Source organism: Bufo bufo, chromosome 7 (assembly GCF_905171765.1).
Source record: "Bufo bufo chromosome 7, aBufBuf1.1, whole genome shotgun sequence".
Lineage (NCBI taxonomy): Eukaryota > Metazoa > Chordata > Amphibia > Anura > Bufonidae > Bufo > Bufo bufo.
In genome coordinates, this window is record NC_053395.1 from 37,488,575 (window position 1) to 37,501,778 (window position 13,204).

Genomic DNA, 13,204 nt, shown 5'->3' on the forward strand with positions numbered 1-13,204 from the left:
TACATGATAAATGCCATTTGCTGAAGGGAGACGATGCCTTTAAAAAAATAAAAAAAGTTCTTAGAAAGACATACGGTACATACCTCTTTCATAGTCTAGAAAACCCTCTACCCCTTTCCAATAAAACCGCGCAGCTCTCCAGAATAAACCTCACCATCCGCCGGCTCTCCGTGCGCACGGTAGAAATGTACCTCTCAGTTCAGCTATTCTACGTGGAAACATGACATCCGCATTAGTCATACATTCTCTCTAATGGAGCAATTAAGACAGATAAGATGCCGGCTGCAGTGTTAATTATTAATTTTGGCCAGCTGCAGAAAAATCGCTCGCGCTTTCCAACAGGCTCACCACCAGACTTATAACGGAATGAGCGGTCACAGCATTTATTTACGCCTCAACCGTGAAGGCCTCCTGCAGTTTTCGGACCAGGTCAATACAGTTTATCAACTAGTAGGAGTGATATCATTGAACCCGCAGCCATCCACAGACACACGTGGGCCTCATTAATCATGTATGCTGGCCGCCTTGTCCGTATCAACCAATCAGAACTCAGCTCTCATGTGTTAAAAGCTCTGGGAAATATGAAAGCTGCACTGCGATTGGTTGGCTCAGGCAGCGAGTTCTGTTATATGGCGGTGATAAATCAGATCCATTATAGTGCCTGGCATTTTAGATGCCGGTCTTAACACTTTGCACTGGCGGTAGTTCCGCCGAAGCTATGAATAGGCGCCGGCCTCTACATAACTTTGGCATATCCACCACCAGTCTAAATGTTAGACAGCTTCCTTGCTGGCTTAAATTTAGACCATTTTCTACGTCTAAAAGAGGCGTAGAAACCGATAAATGAGGCGTCTCCTCCCCTAGCACGTACCCCATTTTTAGACGCAGCACGAGCGGGGAAAAGTGGCAGATCTTGGCGCAAATCACCTTTGAGCCACAATCAACGACAACATGGGGGGAGGGGAATCACGCTACATCCATAGAATGCTGCATTTTTTTTGGGGGGGGGGGAATGCAGCAATCCCCCCCCAAAAAAATCAACACACTTTGTATTTTCTATAGAATATTTCTAACACATTGTAATGTTTCACTATAGAATCCAACATTGTGGTGGAGTTCCTCCAAAAAAAACGCACACAGAAAGCATTCAAGGAATGGAGTACGACCCCCAATGTAGGCATATATGTTACCAAGCAGAGGTCGCACTACATTTTTTTACTTTTATTTTTTTTTAAATTGCGGTAATAGGAAAAAAAATTATATATAAAAGAGGTCCTGACAATTTTTTTTTTTTTTTTTACATTTACAACATTCACTTTGTGCGGCATAACTAGTGTATCACTTATTCCATGGGTCAGCGCGATTACAGCAGTACCAAACATGTAGAGCTTTATTTGTTTTTTACTACTTTTTCATAATTAGGCCCCTTGCAGACTAGCGAGTATTTCGCGCGGGTGCAACGCATGACGAGAACGCATTGTGCCCGCATGGAATCCGGAGCCATTCATTTCAATGGGGCTGTGTACATGTGTGTTGGTTTTCAGGCATCACTTGTGCGTTACGTGAAAATTGCAGCATGTTCTATATTCAGCAATTTTCACACAACGCTGGCCGCATAGAAGTGAATGGAGCTGCGAGAAGAGATGTGGTTTCATTGCTACTATTTTGAGGTACATGGGACTTTTTTTTTTTTTTTTTTTTGGGGCTAGTAGGAAAAAAAAACTAACCCATTAATATTTTTTATTTGATTCTTTTTTAAAGTTGTTCATGGGACGGTTTAATAAACTTGTGATCTTTTGCTGCAAACACAGTGATTATGTATATATACACACATATACATACATACTTTACCACTTTTACAAAAAAGTTTTTTTTTTTCCTTTTTTTTTTTACAAACTTGAATTATTATTTTTTAGTCCCAGTAGCAGACATTGCTTTTATAATGCACCAATATCTTCAGAGCTGTTCAACCGGAACTAAACAGGTGTAATCCAGCGTATACCCCCCCTTCCCCGCTTGTAATAATGAACACGTACCCTCATCCTGAGCAGATCGTCCCTGCGTGCAAGAAGCAAACTCTGAGCAGCCTCTAGACGAGGGAGGGAGCAGGACGGTGCGATAGAGGCACAAGAGGGCGGCTCCTCCCAGACTTTCATCATCTCCTACTTCTCTATTTTCAAACACGTAAAAAGCATGGCTGAAGGAGGTGTGCGCTGCAGGGGGTGTGCGCTGCAGGGGGTGTGCGCTGCAGGGGGTGTGCGCCTTGCCTTCCACTGCAAACAAAGCACAGGCCGTTCATAAAGAACCGATTACTGTTCAAACAGGAACTCATGCCAAAACTATGAAGCAATCCAGTGAGAGACGGCAGAAGGGTTTCTAACACAATCTGTAACGTGGACACCATATAGTAGTATAAATACTGCGCACGCCGACTTATTATCCGCTACTTCACTACACTATGAATTATATGAATATTACAACTCGGTGAAAAGTTGAGAAAACATCAGTAATCTCGAGAGTTAGGGTACTTTCACACTTGCGGCAGAGGATTCCGGCAGGCAGTTCTGTCGCCGGAAATGCCTGCCGGATCCGGCAATCCGGACGCAAACGGGTGGCATTTGTCAGAAGGATCCGGATGCGGATCAGTCTGACAAATGCATTGAAATACCTGATCAGTCTCTCCGGAAAAACGGATCCGGTATTAATTTTTTTCTTTGCGTTTTTAAAGGTCTGCGCATGTGCAGACCGGAAAGCCGGATCAGTTTTGCCGAACCACTTAATGCCGGATCCGGCACTAATACGCTTCAATGTAAATTAATGCTGGCATTCCGGCAAGTGATCAGTATTTTGGGCCGGAGAGAAAACTGCAGCATGCTGCGGTATTTTCTCCGTCCAAAAAATGTAAGAGGGACTGAACTGATGCATCCTGAACGGATTGCTCTCCATTCAGAATGTATTAGGATAAAACTGATCATTTTTTTTCCGGTAATGAGCTCCTGTGACGGAACTCCATACTGGAAAACCAAAACGCTAGTGTGAAAGTACCCTTACAGGGCAGATTTGGTGCAGAAAACCAGACTGAATCCGTTTTATTACCGGTTTCAATAGGAGGCCAGTTAAAAGGGTTTTCCAAGATTGTTTTTTACTCTGGATAGGTCATCAGAATCTGATCGGTGGGGGTCAGACACCGATCAGCTGTTTTGAGAAGGCAGCAGGGCCAGGTCGCTGCATGGTGCTCTTGCCATAGCTGGATACCGCCACACACCACCGCATCCCCATTGACTATAACGGGGGGTCTGACAGCTTTCCAACATAAATGACAGCTTTTGGCAGGACAAATAGCACTGGATGCAGCGGTATTTGTCTGACCGAGAGCCATTTACGTTGGGAAACAGGTGGAGTCCGGCTATGATGTACTCCAGTAGTCTGTTCCTCTGCTGGAGTTCACATCAGAAACGTGAACATAACCTAAGTGCAAAGCTTCAGAAGAGAAGAACAGGGACTTCAGATTGCGCCGATACCGCTACAATGCAGTCAGGAGACACTTTTATTAATCAGACCCTTCATCAGGCTTTCTGGAGGCAGTGCTGCAAACTGAAGTCCCCGTTCTTCTCTTCTGAACCGTGGCAGTGTCCGGCCGGGTGGGCATCGCTCCAGCGGGTTGTTGCTCCTTCCCATGTGCGCTCTCCATCTCTGGTTCTAAACATACCCCAAGTAAGATTATGGAGGGGACTTCCTCTACTCCAGGACAATAAAAAAAATCCTTCCAAAAATGTGCAGCATTCTGGGCGGATAACCACGAAGCATGTAAACCATCGCCAAGTAAAAGCTGATGTATTGCTATTAAATATGTATTAGGAGTTCTACGTCCTTATTAAAAAAGAAACTATCAGGAAATTATCTTTGCATTTTCTTATTAGCACCGCTCTAAATAAACCTCATTTTAGCAGCTAATTATAACCATCTAATGCTGCTGCTCTGTAATGGTGACAAAACAACACAAAACAAAATAAAAAAAGTGGCAATTAATTTAATTACAGAAGCAAAACTGCAATATAAAAATAGGCTTCACAAAACCCTGCGAGCGCCAAGCGTTTGGTCTCCATGGAAATGCTTTTTGCTTGGAACGTAATCTACACTCCGCCGCAGCGATCCAACTTCACAAATGTATTCACTATCTGTCCGTACCAGCCACCTGAAGTTGGCATGAAACTACTACTCCCAACATGCCCCGGCAGCAGCAGGTTGTCCATGACCCTTGCGCTTTGTTTGACAGGGTCAGGCTGTGAAAACGTCATCACACCTGGTCCAGTCACTGAAAGTCCAGAGGGAGCGGCAGTGGCAGAGAGAGCTGAGCCTCTAGGTGTAACGGCAACGCCCCCGTTGCTCCAAGAGGCTCATTTGCATATAATAAAACATCATTTTTCTCAGCAATACAGACACATATGAACATGGGACCAACACAGATGCCTTCAGCTGCCAAGCGCACATGTAACAGGTCAGCCAGTGTCATAGGCACAAAACTGCTGACAGATGTGCTTTAAATAATTGGAGTCAATGAAGAGGAGATATAAAAAAAAAAAAAAAACACAAGGGAAAAGTGGGACAGTTGCTTGTCACAACCAATCAGATTCTAGTTTTTGTCTAAAAGAGAGTGCAATATGGGGGTGGGGGGGAATTGGTTGCTATGAGCAACGGCTCCGGTTGTCTTTTATACATCATTCTCAAATATCACCATGGCAACAGGAGATAATAAAAGGTCATCACCCCTGGATCATTTCATCTACTACTTCACTGAATCACATGCTCATTGCCAGGATGCGGAGAAAGTTGCAGCGTAGATTCGGACGAGGGGCACTAATCCGATACACGTGCCAGGCCAAACAAAGCAGAAATCTACTGCCAGTCATGTGTCCGATGCCCCTCTCCTGACAGGTCTGGTTTAGTAACTACTGGCATTCCGCGTGTAATACCAATTCTGGGGCATCTTATGACTCTGATGTGCCATTCCTTTATTATTCCTGCTAGAAGTCATGAACGAATTACTAGCAGTTTACCAGTTAGTCTATGAGTTCATAAAAATCACAGACAAAACGCGGATGCCTCCACGTTTGGTCCGTGAAAACCACAGACCATTGTCAGAAGACGCTCTGGAAATCGATTTTCAGCCTAGCAGCGTGGAATAAGGATGACACACAGAGGACAAAAAAAAAAAACGGACACGTGGATCAAACATAGATCCCTCACGGACGAACCACTGACCATGTTATCACGGATCTCATCACGGACCCACACGTGTGAAAGAGGCCTAAGGGTACTTTCACACTAGCGTTATTGTTTTCCGGTTTTGAAATCCGGTAAAGGGTCTCAATACCGGGGGGGAAAAAAACGCATCAGTTTTGTCCCAATGCATTCTGAATGGAAAGCAATCCATTTAGTATGCATCAGGATGTCTTCCGTTCCGTCACTTGTACGGTATTTGACCGGAGAAAATACCGCAGCATGCTGCAATACTTTTTCCGGCCTAAATCCCGGAACACTACCGCACTTGCCGGCTCCGGCACTAATTTCCATTGAAATGTATTAATGCCGGATCCGGTACCAAGTGTTCTGGAAATTGCCGCATAACCGGATTCGGTTTTCCGGTCTGCGCATGCCCAGTTCTTTCTAGCTTTGCAAAAATTAAATACTGGATCCGTTATTCCGAATGATACCGGAAAGACAGATCTGTTATTTCAATGCATAAGTCTAACGGATGCAGGAAAAAAAAGATATCCGTTTGCATATGGATTTCCGGATCCGGCAGGCAGTTCCGGCAACGGAACTGCCTGCCGGATTCTTCTAACACTAGTGTGAAAGTACCCTAAGAGCATGCCATAATTAATTTCTGTCGGATTCCTCTGAAGTACATGAAGCCTTAGGGCTCATGCACAGAAACTTATTTTATTTCCGCTTCTGTTCTTTTTTTGCGGACCGTATGCGGAACCATTCACTTCAATGGGGCTGTAGAAAATACAGAAGTTACTCCATTCTGTCTTCGTTTATCCGCATGGCCGTTCCGCAAAAAAGTAGTGCATGTCCTATTATTGTCCGCAAATCACGGTCCGAGGCCCCATTCAAGTCAAGTGGTCCGCAAAAAATACAGAACGCACACGGAACACATCCGTATTTTGCGGATCCATACTGTAGAAATGCTATGCCCATATTGCTCATTTGTTTGATTAATAAGTTACTGTATACGATCCGCAAAAAACGGATCCTTTGTGCAATAACGGAACAGAAGAGGACTTAAAATCAGAGAAAAAAATAAAATAAACTCAGATACGGAACAACGGATCAGTGAAAAACAGAACGCAAAACAACAACGGTCGTGTACATGAGCCCTTAGAGGCCAGGACTCTATACCTGTATATTTTAATATTACCAAACCTTCTCTATGACCTAACCTATACATACGGTACCGCACATCTGCCTATGGCCTCATGCACACGACCGCATGTGGATCGGACGCAGACCCATTCATTTCAATGGGGTCGCAAAAAAGGCAGACAGTGCACCGTGTACTGTCCGCATCAATATGTCTGTTCCGCAAAAAAGATAGAGCACGTCCTATTCTTGTCCATTTTGCTGACAAGTGTAGGAGATTTCTAGGAGTACGCGGCCGAGATCCGCGTTTTGTAGATCACAAAACAGATACAGTCGTGTGCGCGAGTCCTAACGTAGACAATTACACAAGACATTTGTAGCGCCTGGACGTAGGTTGAGTCACTTTTATTACGCCGTATCTCTGGCAATACATTACAATGATAGAAAACGTCGGGGACAAAGAGAACGCTGACTGCAGGAAAAGATCCCCAAACTTACTCGTCTCCATCGGGACACATTCCTGTGGTTTCATCGTATTTCGTACAATAAACGTCTGGACTGTAGTTAAAGGTTCCATCTCGCCTACGGATGGGTCTGCGACGTCGTTGGTTTAAGAAGTGCCAGTGAAAGCAGGTAAAAGGTCTATGCTGGGTGCATTTGTGCTGCAAAAACAGCGGGCACTGCTCGGTCCGAAATTCCTTAAGATACCTTTAAGAAAAAAAGAAAAGAAAAGTTTAAAAAGTTACCATGAACATATCAGAACGTGTTAAAGGGACTGTCCAACAACGTCTGACCCATCAGAGTATAGGCTCATGCATACGACCATATGTATCCGTGGGTTCGTTTTTTTTACCACGGATGCATGTTCTATTTTGTCCGTGTTCACGGATCCATCACGCCCATTATAGTCTCCGGGTCCGTGAAAACAACGGATGCCATCCGTGTTTCACAGATCGTTAACAAGAGATTCTTTGAAAATTATTTTCCAGCTGTTGAGTGTTAGTGAAACACGGACAACAAAAAAAACGGACCCAACACGGATCTGTCACGGGAGAAAACACGGATTGAACACGGTCTGCATGATGCGGCGGCCAGGTCATCAGTGTTTAAAACCCCTTGAAGATGTTAAAACACAGCAAGTTTTGACCACGGAATTTGGATTCCACGCCAATTTGCTGAACAAGGCCTTACTCCACGGGAGCAGCGCAGGTAACGCGAGAACGCATGACACCAGTCACCTTCCATGTGATTCTGATGCCTCCTGCACGCAATCGCATCCGTTATTTGCAGTCTGCAAAACATAGGTACCGGCCAAGAGCCTGTATTTTAATTTTTTTTTTTTCAGGGCTGCCGAACGAATTTACAGGTACGCAGTCTGCATCCATTGAGATGAACGGGTCCTGATCCAAACCGCCAAAAAAAAACAACGGATGAAAACTACGGCCGTGTGCATGAGCCCTGACAACGTCTGCACCCTTGACATCAATGGAGCGTTCAATAACGCCCCAAAGCTACTTTTGGCATCCTTTAAAACAGGCATGCTCAACCTGCTGCCCTCCAGCTGTTGCAAAAACTACAACTGTAGCTGCCCAGGCATGCTAGGAATTGTAGTTTTGCAACAGCTGGAGGGCCGCAGGTTCAGTACCACTTTTTCCCCGATCACATCCAATCTACAGCCTAGCCGTCACCCTGCCATTAGTTATGGCTTGCATTCCGTACCTGATGCACCTCTATTAATTATTATTATTTTTTTGGGGGGTGCAGAGCTTTTTAACTATAAGGCATAGCAAAAAAAAAAAAAACTGAAGGAGAAGCATCCAAAAGAGGATGAATCGGAGCTTCTCCTGCACCAGGTGTGAACGGGGCTCTATAGCAGGCGGCAGACAACGCGTGGAAAGCCTCGTGCGCTCCGGCAGCGGAATGTGAACAGGGCGATCAATGGGGAGCGCAGGCAGATGGTGCCGTGACGGACCGGGCAGCGAAAACCGCGGGAAGGACGGAGGCCCGGTGATTCCTGACGGTTTTGCAGAAGGCACAGGGCTGTCCAGGAATGAGCAGGCGCCGCTCGCAGCGCTATTCTCGGACGGGCGTGCGCTCGGCTCATGCGTACGGCGCCGTTCACGGGGGGCGCCCTGCGCTACGCTACAGACGTAACGGCTCCGCAAACACCAGGCTGTGAGGAAGAAGGCGAGCGGCGGAAAACAGCCAGACCGGCGGCGCCGCGGGTGCCGGACTAACGGAAAGCGACCGGCAACGGAATAAGAGCTGACGGGACAACTACTGCACAGACAATGTGGTGCTAACGGGAAGAGCCTGAAAACGAATGGTTGGTTAAAAAAAAAAGCCGTCGACACCGGCGGCCGCCTCCCGCCCCGCACTTACGTGTAGTGTGTCGGTTTCTCGGTCTGCGGGGAGCCGCTCAGCGCCGTTTTCGAAACCGACGGCATTTTCAGTCAAAACAAACATGAGCGCATGCGCGGGAATCCGAGGGCCAGCTCTGGCAACGCCCTCCATCCCTGACTGACAGAACCCGCCCGCCAGCCACTAACCTCTGAGTGACAGCATTCTCTAAGGACCCGCCCCCGTACTTGGACAAAGCCCCGCCCTTCTCACAGATAGTTTGCGAGAGGGAGGGGGGGGGACTACAAACCACGCCCTCATTCACTGTCTGGCCCCGCCCCCTTGTAGTGGTGTTCTCAGCTGTGGTTCGGCGGCTGCACAGACTTCGCGTTCTCTCTCCGATGCTTGGTGAATAGCAGGGCTGTACGTCCTCCGTCATGTTTGACAGTACATGCACACGACCGTTGTGTGTTTTGCGGTCCGCAAAATGGACAAGAATAGGACAGGTGTTTTTTTTTGGAGGACCATGGAATGGGCACGGGCTTCACACGTGTGAACGGGCCCTAATAGAAAATACCTAAAGGCTACTTTCACACTCGCGTTTTTTGCGGATCCGTCTTGTATCTACACAGACTGATCCGCACCGATAATGCAAACGCTTGTATCCGTTAATAACGGATCCGTTTGCATTATTCATTCAAAAAACGGATCCGTCTTGACTTAGGGTACTTTCACACTTGGGGCAGAGAGATTCGTCTCCGGAACTGCCTGCCAGATCAGGCAAAACGTATGCCAACTGATGGCATTAGTAAGACTAATCAGGATCCTGATCAGTCTTACTAATGCCTGATCAGTCGAAAAAATGCATTGACATGCCGGATCCGTCTTTTTCGGTGTCATCCGGCAAAAACGGATCCGGCATTTATTTTTTTCACCTTTTTTTCAGTCTGCGCATGCGCAGACCGGAAGGACGGATCCGGCATTAATACATTCCTATGGGAAAAAATGGCATTCAGGCACGTCTTCAGTTTTTTTCACCGGAGATAAAACCGTAGCATGCTGCGGTGTTATCTTTTGCCTGAAACGTCAAAACGACTTAACTGAAGACATCCTGATGCATCCTGAACGGATTACTCTCCATTCTGAATGCATGGGGATGAAACTGATCAGTTATTTTCCGATATAGAGCCCCTGTGACGGAACTCTATGCCGGAAAAGAAAAACGCAATTGAAAGTCAATGGAGGACGGATCCGTTTTCAATTGCACCATATTGTGTCAGTGAAAAACGGATACGTCCCCATTGACTTACATTGTAAGTCAGGACGGATCCGTTTGGCTCCGCATCGTCAGACGGTCACCAAAACGCTGCATGCTGCGTTTTAGTGACCGCCTAAAAAACGCAACGGAGACCAAGCGCAGCCAAACTGATGCATTCTGAACAGATCCTTATCCATTCAAAATGCATTGGGGCTGAACTGATCCGTTTTGGACCGCTTGGGAGAGCCCTGAAACGGATCTCACAAGCGGACCCAGAAACGCCAGTGTGAAAGTAGCCTAATCTTGTCCACAATTGCAGACAAGAATAGGACATGTTCTATTTTTTTCGGGAACGGAATTGCAGACCTAGAAGTGCCGATCCACATTTCCGGATCCAGACAGCACATCGTGCGGCCCCATAGAAATAAATGGGTCCGCAATTCCGTTCCGCAAAACATGGAACAAAATTGCGGACGTGTGAATGGAGCCTAACTGATGGAAATAACTGATCAAATAACTCTGCCTTGGGCCTCATGCACACGGCCGTTGTTTTGGTCCGCATCCGAGTCGCCGTTTCGGCGGCTAGGGTGCGGACCCATTCTCTTTAATGGGGCCGCAAAAGATGTGGACAGCACTCCGTGTGCTGTCCGCATCCGTTGTTCCGTTCCGTGGACCGCAAAAAATATAACCTGTCCTATTCTTGTCCACGCTTTGCGGGCAACAATAGGCAGTTATATTAAAGGCTGTCCGTTTCGTTCCGCAAATTGCAAAACACATACGGTCGTGTGAATGTAGCCTAAGGGTCCATTCACACATCCGTGCGGATCCGCAAAACACGGACACCGGCAATGTGCGTTCCGCAATTTGCAGACCGCACATCGCCGGCACTTAATAGAAAATGCCTATTCTTGTCCGCAATTGCGGACAAGAATAGGACATGTTCTATTTTTTTCGGGATCGGAATTGCGGACCCGGAAGTGCGGGTCCGCATTTCCAGATCTGGGCCGCACATCGTGACCCATAGAAATGAATGGGTCCGCAATTCCGTTCCGCAAAATGCGGAACGGAATTGCGGACGTGTGAATGGGGCCTAAGGGAGGCAGGGCTGGGGTAGGGAAGCGGAGGCTGAGCAGGGAGATGAGAGGCAGGCTGAGAAGGCTCTACATCATACAGGTATCAGGCTGTATGCTGAAGACGGATTCTCCTTAGGCCCCTTGCAGACGAGCGTGTCCCGATTAGGTCCGGATGCGTCCCAGTGCATTGCGGCAAACCCGCGCGAGTAGGTACGCAATTGCAGTCAGTTTTAACTGCGATTGCGTTCCGTTGTTCAGTTTTTATCACACGGGTGCAATGAGTTTTGCACGCGCGTGATAAAAAACTGAATGTGGTACCCAGACCCGAACTTCTTCACAGAAGTTCAGGTTTGGGTTCAAGGTTGTGTAGATTGTATTATTTTCCCTTATAACATGGTAAAAGATCATGTGACGGACCATGTGATGAACGTAGTGACGTCATCAAAGGTCCTATTCCTCACACAACAAGACAGAGAAGCCGGCTGCGCGAACAAGTGGATTAAGGTGAGTTAAATTATTATTTATTTATTTTTAACCCCTCCAGCGCTATTTTACTATGCATTCTATATTCAGAATGCTATTATTTTCCCTTATAACCATGTTATAAGGGGAAATAATAATGATCGGGTCCCCATCCCGATCGTCTCCTAGCAACCGTGCGTGAAAATCGCACCGCATCCGCACTTGCTTGCGGATGCTTGCGATTTTCACGCAAACCAATTAATTTCTATGGGGCCTGTGTTACGTGAAAAACGCACAAAGAGGAGCATGCTGCGATTTTCACGCAACGCACAAGTGATGCGTGAAAATCACCGCTCATGTGCACAGCCCCATATATATTAATGGGTCCGGATTCAGTGCGTGTGCAATGCGTTCACCTCACGCATTGCACCCGCACGGAAATCTCGCCCGTGTGAAAGGGGCCTTAGGAGCGCGCAGTCAGAGGGAAGACTTGTGCAACTAATAAAAAAAAATATATAATATTTCCCTGATAAATTCTAATACAAGCTCACTGGTCCCCACACATTAAAGTGATATTTCCATGAAATTCAACATGTCCAATTTTGTTCTCTTTTTGGAGGAGAAAGTGGCCTGCAGCTTCGCCACTCATTACAAAGGATTAGGGCTCATGTACACGACCGTATGCCCTCCGAGATATACCGTCCATGAGCGGGCCATATGTCCCTGAGCGGCATACATTGTGCGCACGGGAGCACACAGCATCATAGGTTACTATATGATACTGTGCGCATCGGGCCGCCCGCAGGACTATTGTCCCGCACTTATGAAACGGACATACTGATGCGGACAGCACACAGTGGGCTGTCCACATTTTTGGGGGACCAATTGAAATTAATGGGTCCGCATCCTATCCGCAAAAAAAACGGAGCGGACACGGAAACAAACAACGTTCGTGTGCATGTAGCCCTATAGTGCCGGCGATGTGCGGTCTGCAAAATGCGGAACGCACATTGCCGGTGTCCGTGTTTTGTGGATCCACAAAACACATACGGATGTGTGAATGGACCCTCATTGTGAGACAAAACCAGGTGGGGGTCACAAAAATAGAACAGTTGTAGATCTTTCCATTCTAATTTATCTCTGGGTAGGCTTCACTACTAGTTTTGGCTGACAATAACTGATGGAAATAACTGACCAAATAACTGAAGTGTGAACTCAGCCTTAACTGTCTACAGAGAAGCATGTCACATCAGTTCTATTACACATTTCGGGAGGCAAAGGCTGGAGTGAGGAGGCAGAGGCTGGGGTATGGAGGAAGAGGCTGGGGTGAGGAGGCAGGGGCTGGGGTAAGGAGGCAGGGGCTGGGGTAAGGAGGAAGAGGCTGGGGTGAGGAGGCAGGGGCTGGGGTGAGGAGGCAGGGGCTGGGGTGAGGAGGCAGGGGCTGGGGTGAGGAGGCAGAGGCTGGGGTGAGGAGGCAAAGGCTGGGGTAAGATGCAGAGGTGGGGGTAAGAAGGCTGGGGTGAGGAGGCTGGGGTATGGAGGAAGAGGCTGGGGTGAGGGGGCAGGGGCTGGGGTAAGGAGGCAGGGGCTGGGGTGAGGGGGCAGGGGCTGGGGTAAGGAGGCAGAGGCTGGGGTAAGGAGGCAGGGGCTGGGGTAAGGAGGCAGAGGCTGGGGTAAGGAGGCAGAGGCTGGGGTAAGGAGGCAG

At 47.4% G+C, this 13,204-nt stretch overlaps 1 protein-coding gene across 2 annotated transcripts in view; it reads right to left on the minus strand.

Moving 5' to 3' along the window:
• The window catches only part of UNKL (unk like zinc finger), an 87,051-nt gene extending 78,177 nt beyond the window's left edge, over positions 1 to 8,874 (minus strand). For both annotated transcript variants that reach the window (XM_040439397.1, XM_040439396.1), the window contains exons 1-2: positions 8,749 to 8,874; positions 6,865 to 7,074 (exon numbers count right to left, since the gene is read on the minus strand). In XM_040439397.1, coding sequence (XP_040295331.1) covers positions 6,865 to 7,074; positions 8,749 to 8,813 — 275 coding nt within the window. In that variant the 5' untranslated portion in view covers positions 8,814 to 8,874. The remainder of the gene's footprint in view (positions 1 to 6,864; positions 7,075 to 8,748) is intronic.
• Between the last annotated feature and the right edge of the window lie 4,330 nt (positions 8,875 to 13,204).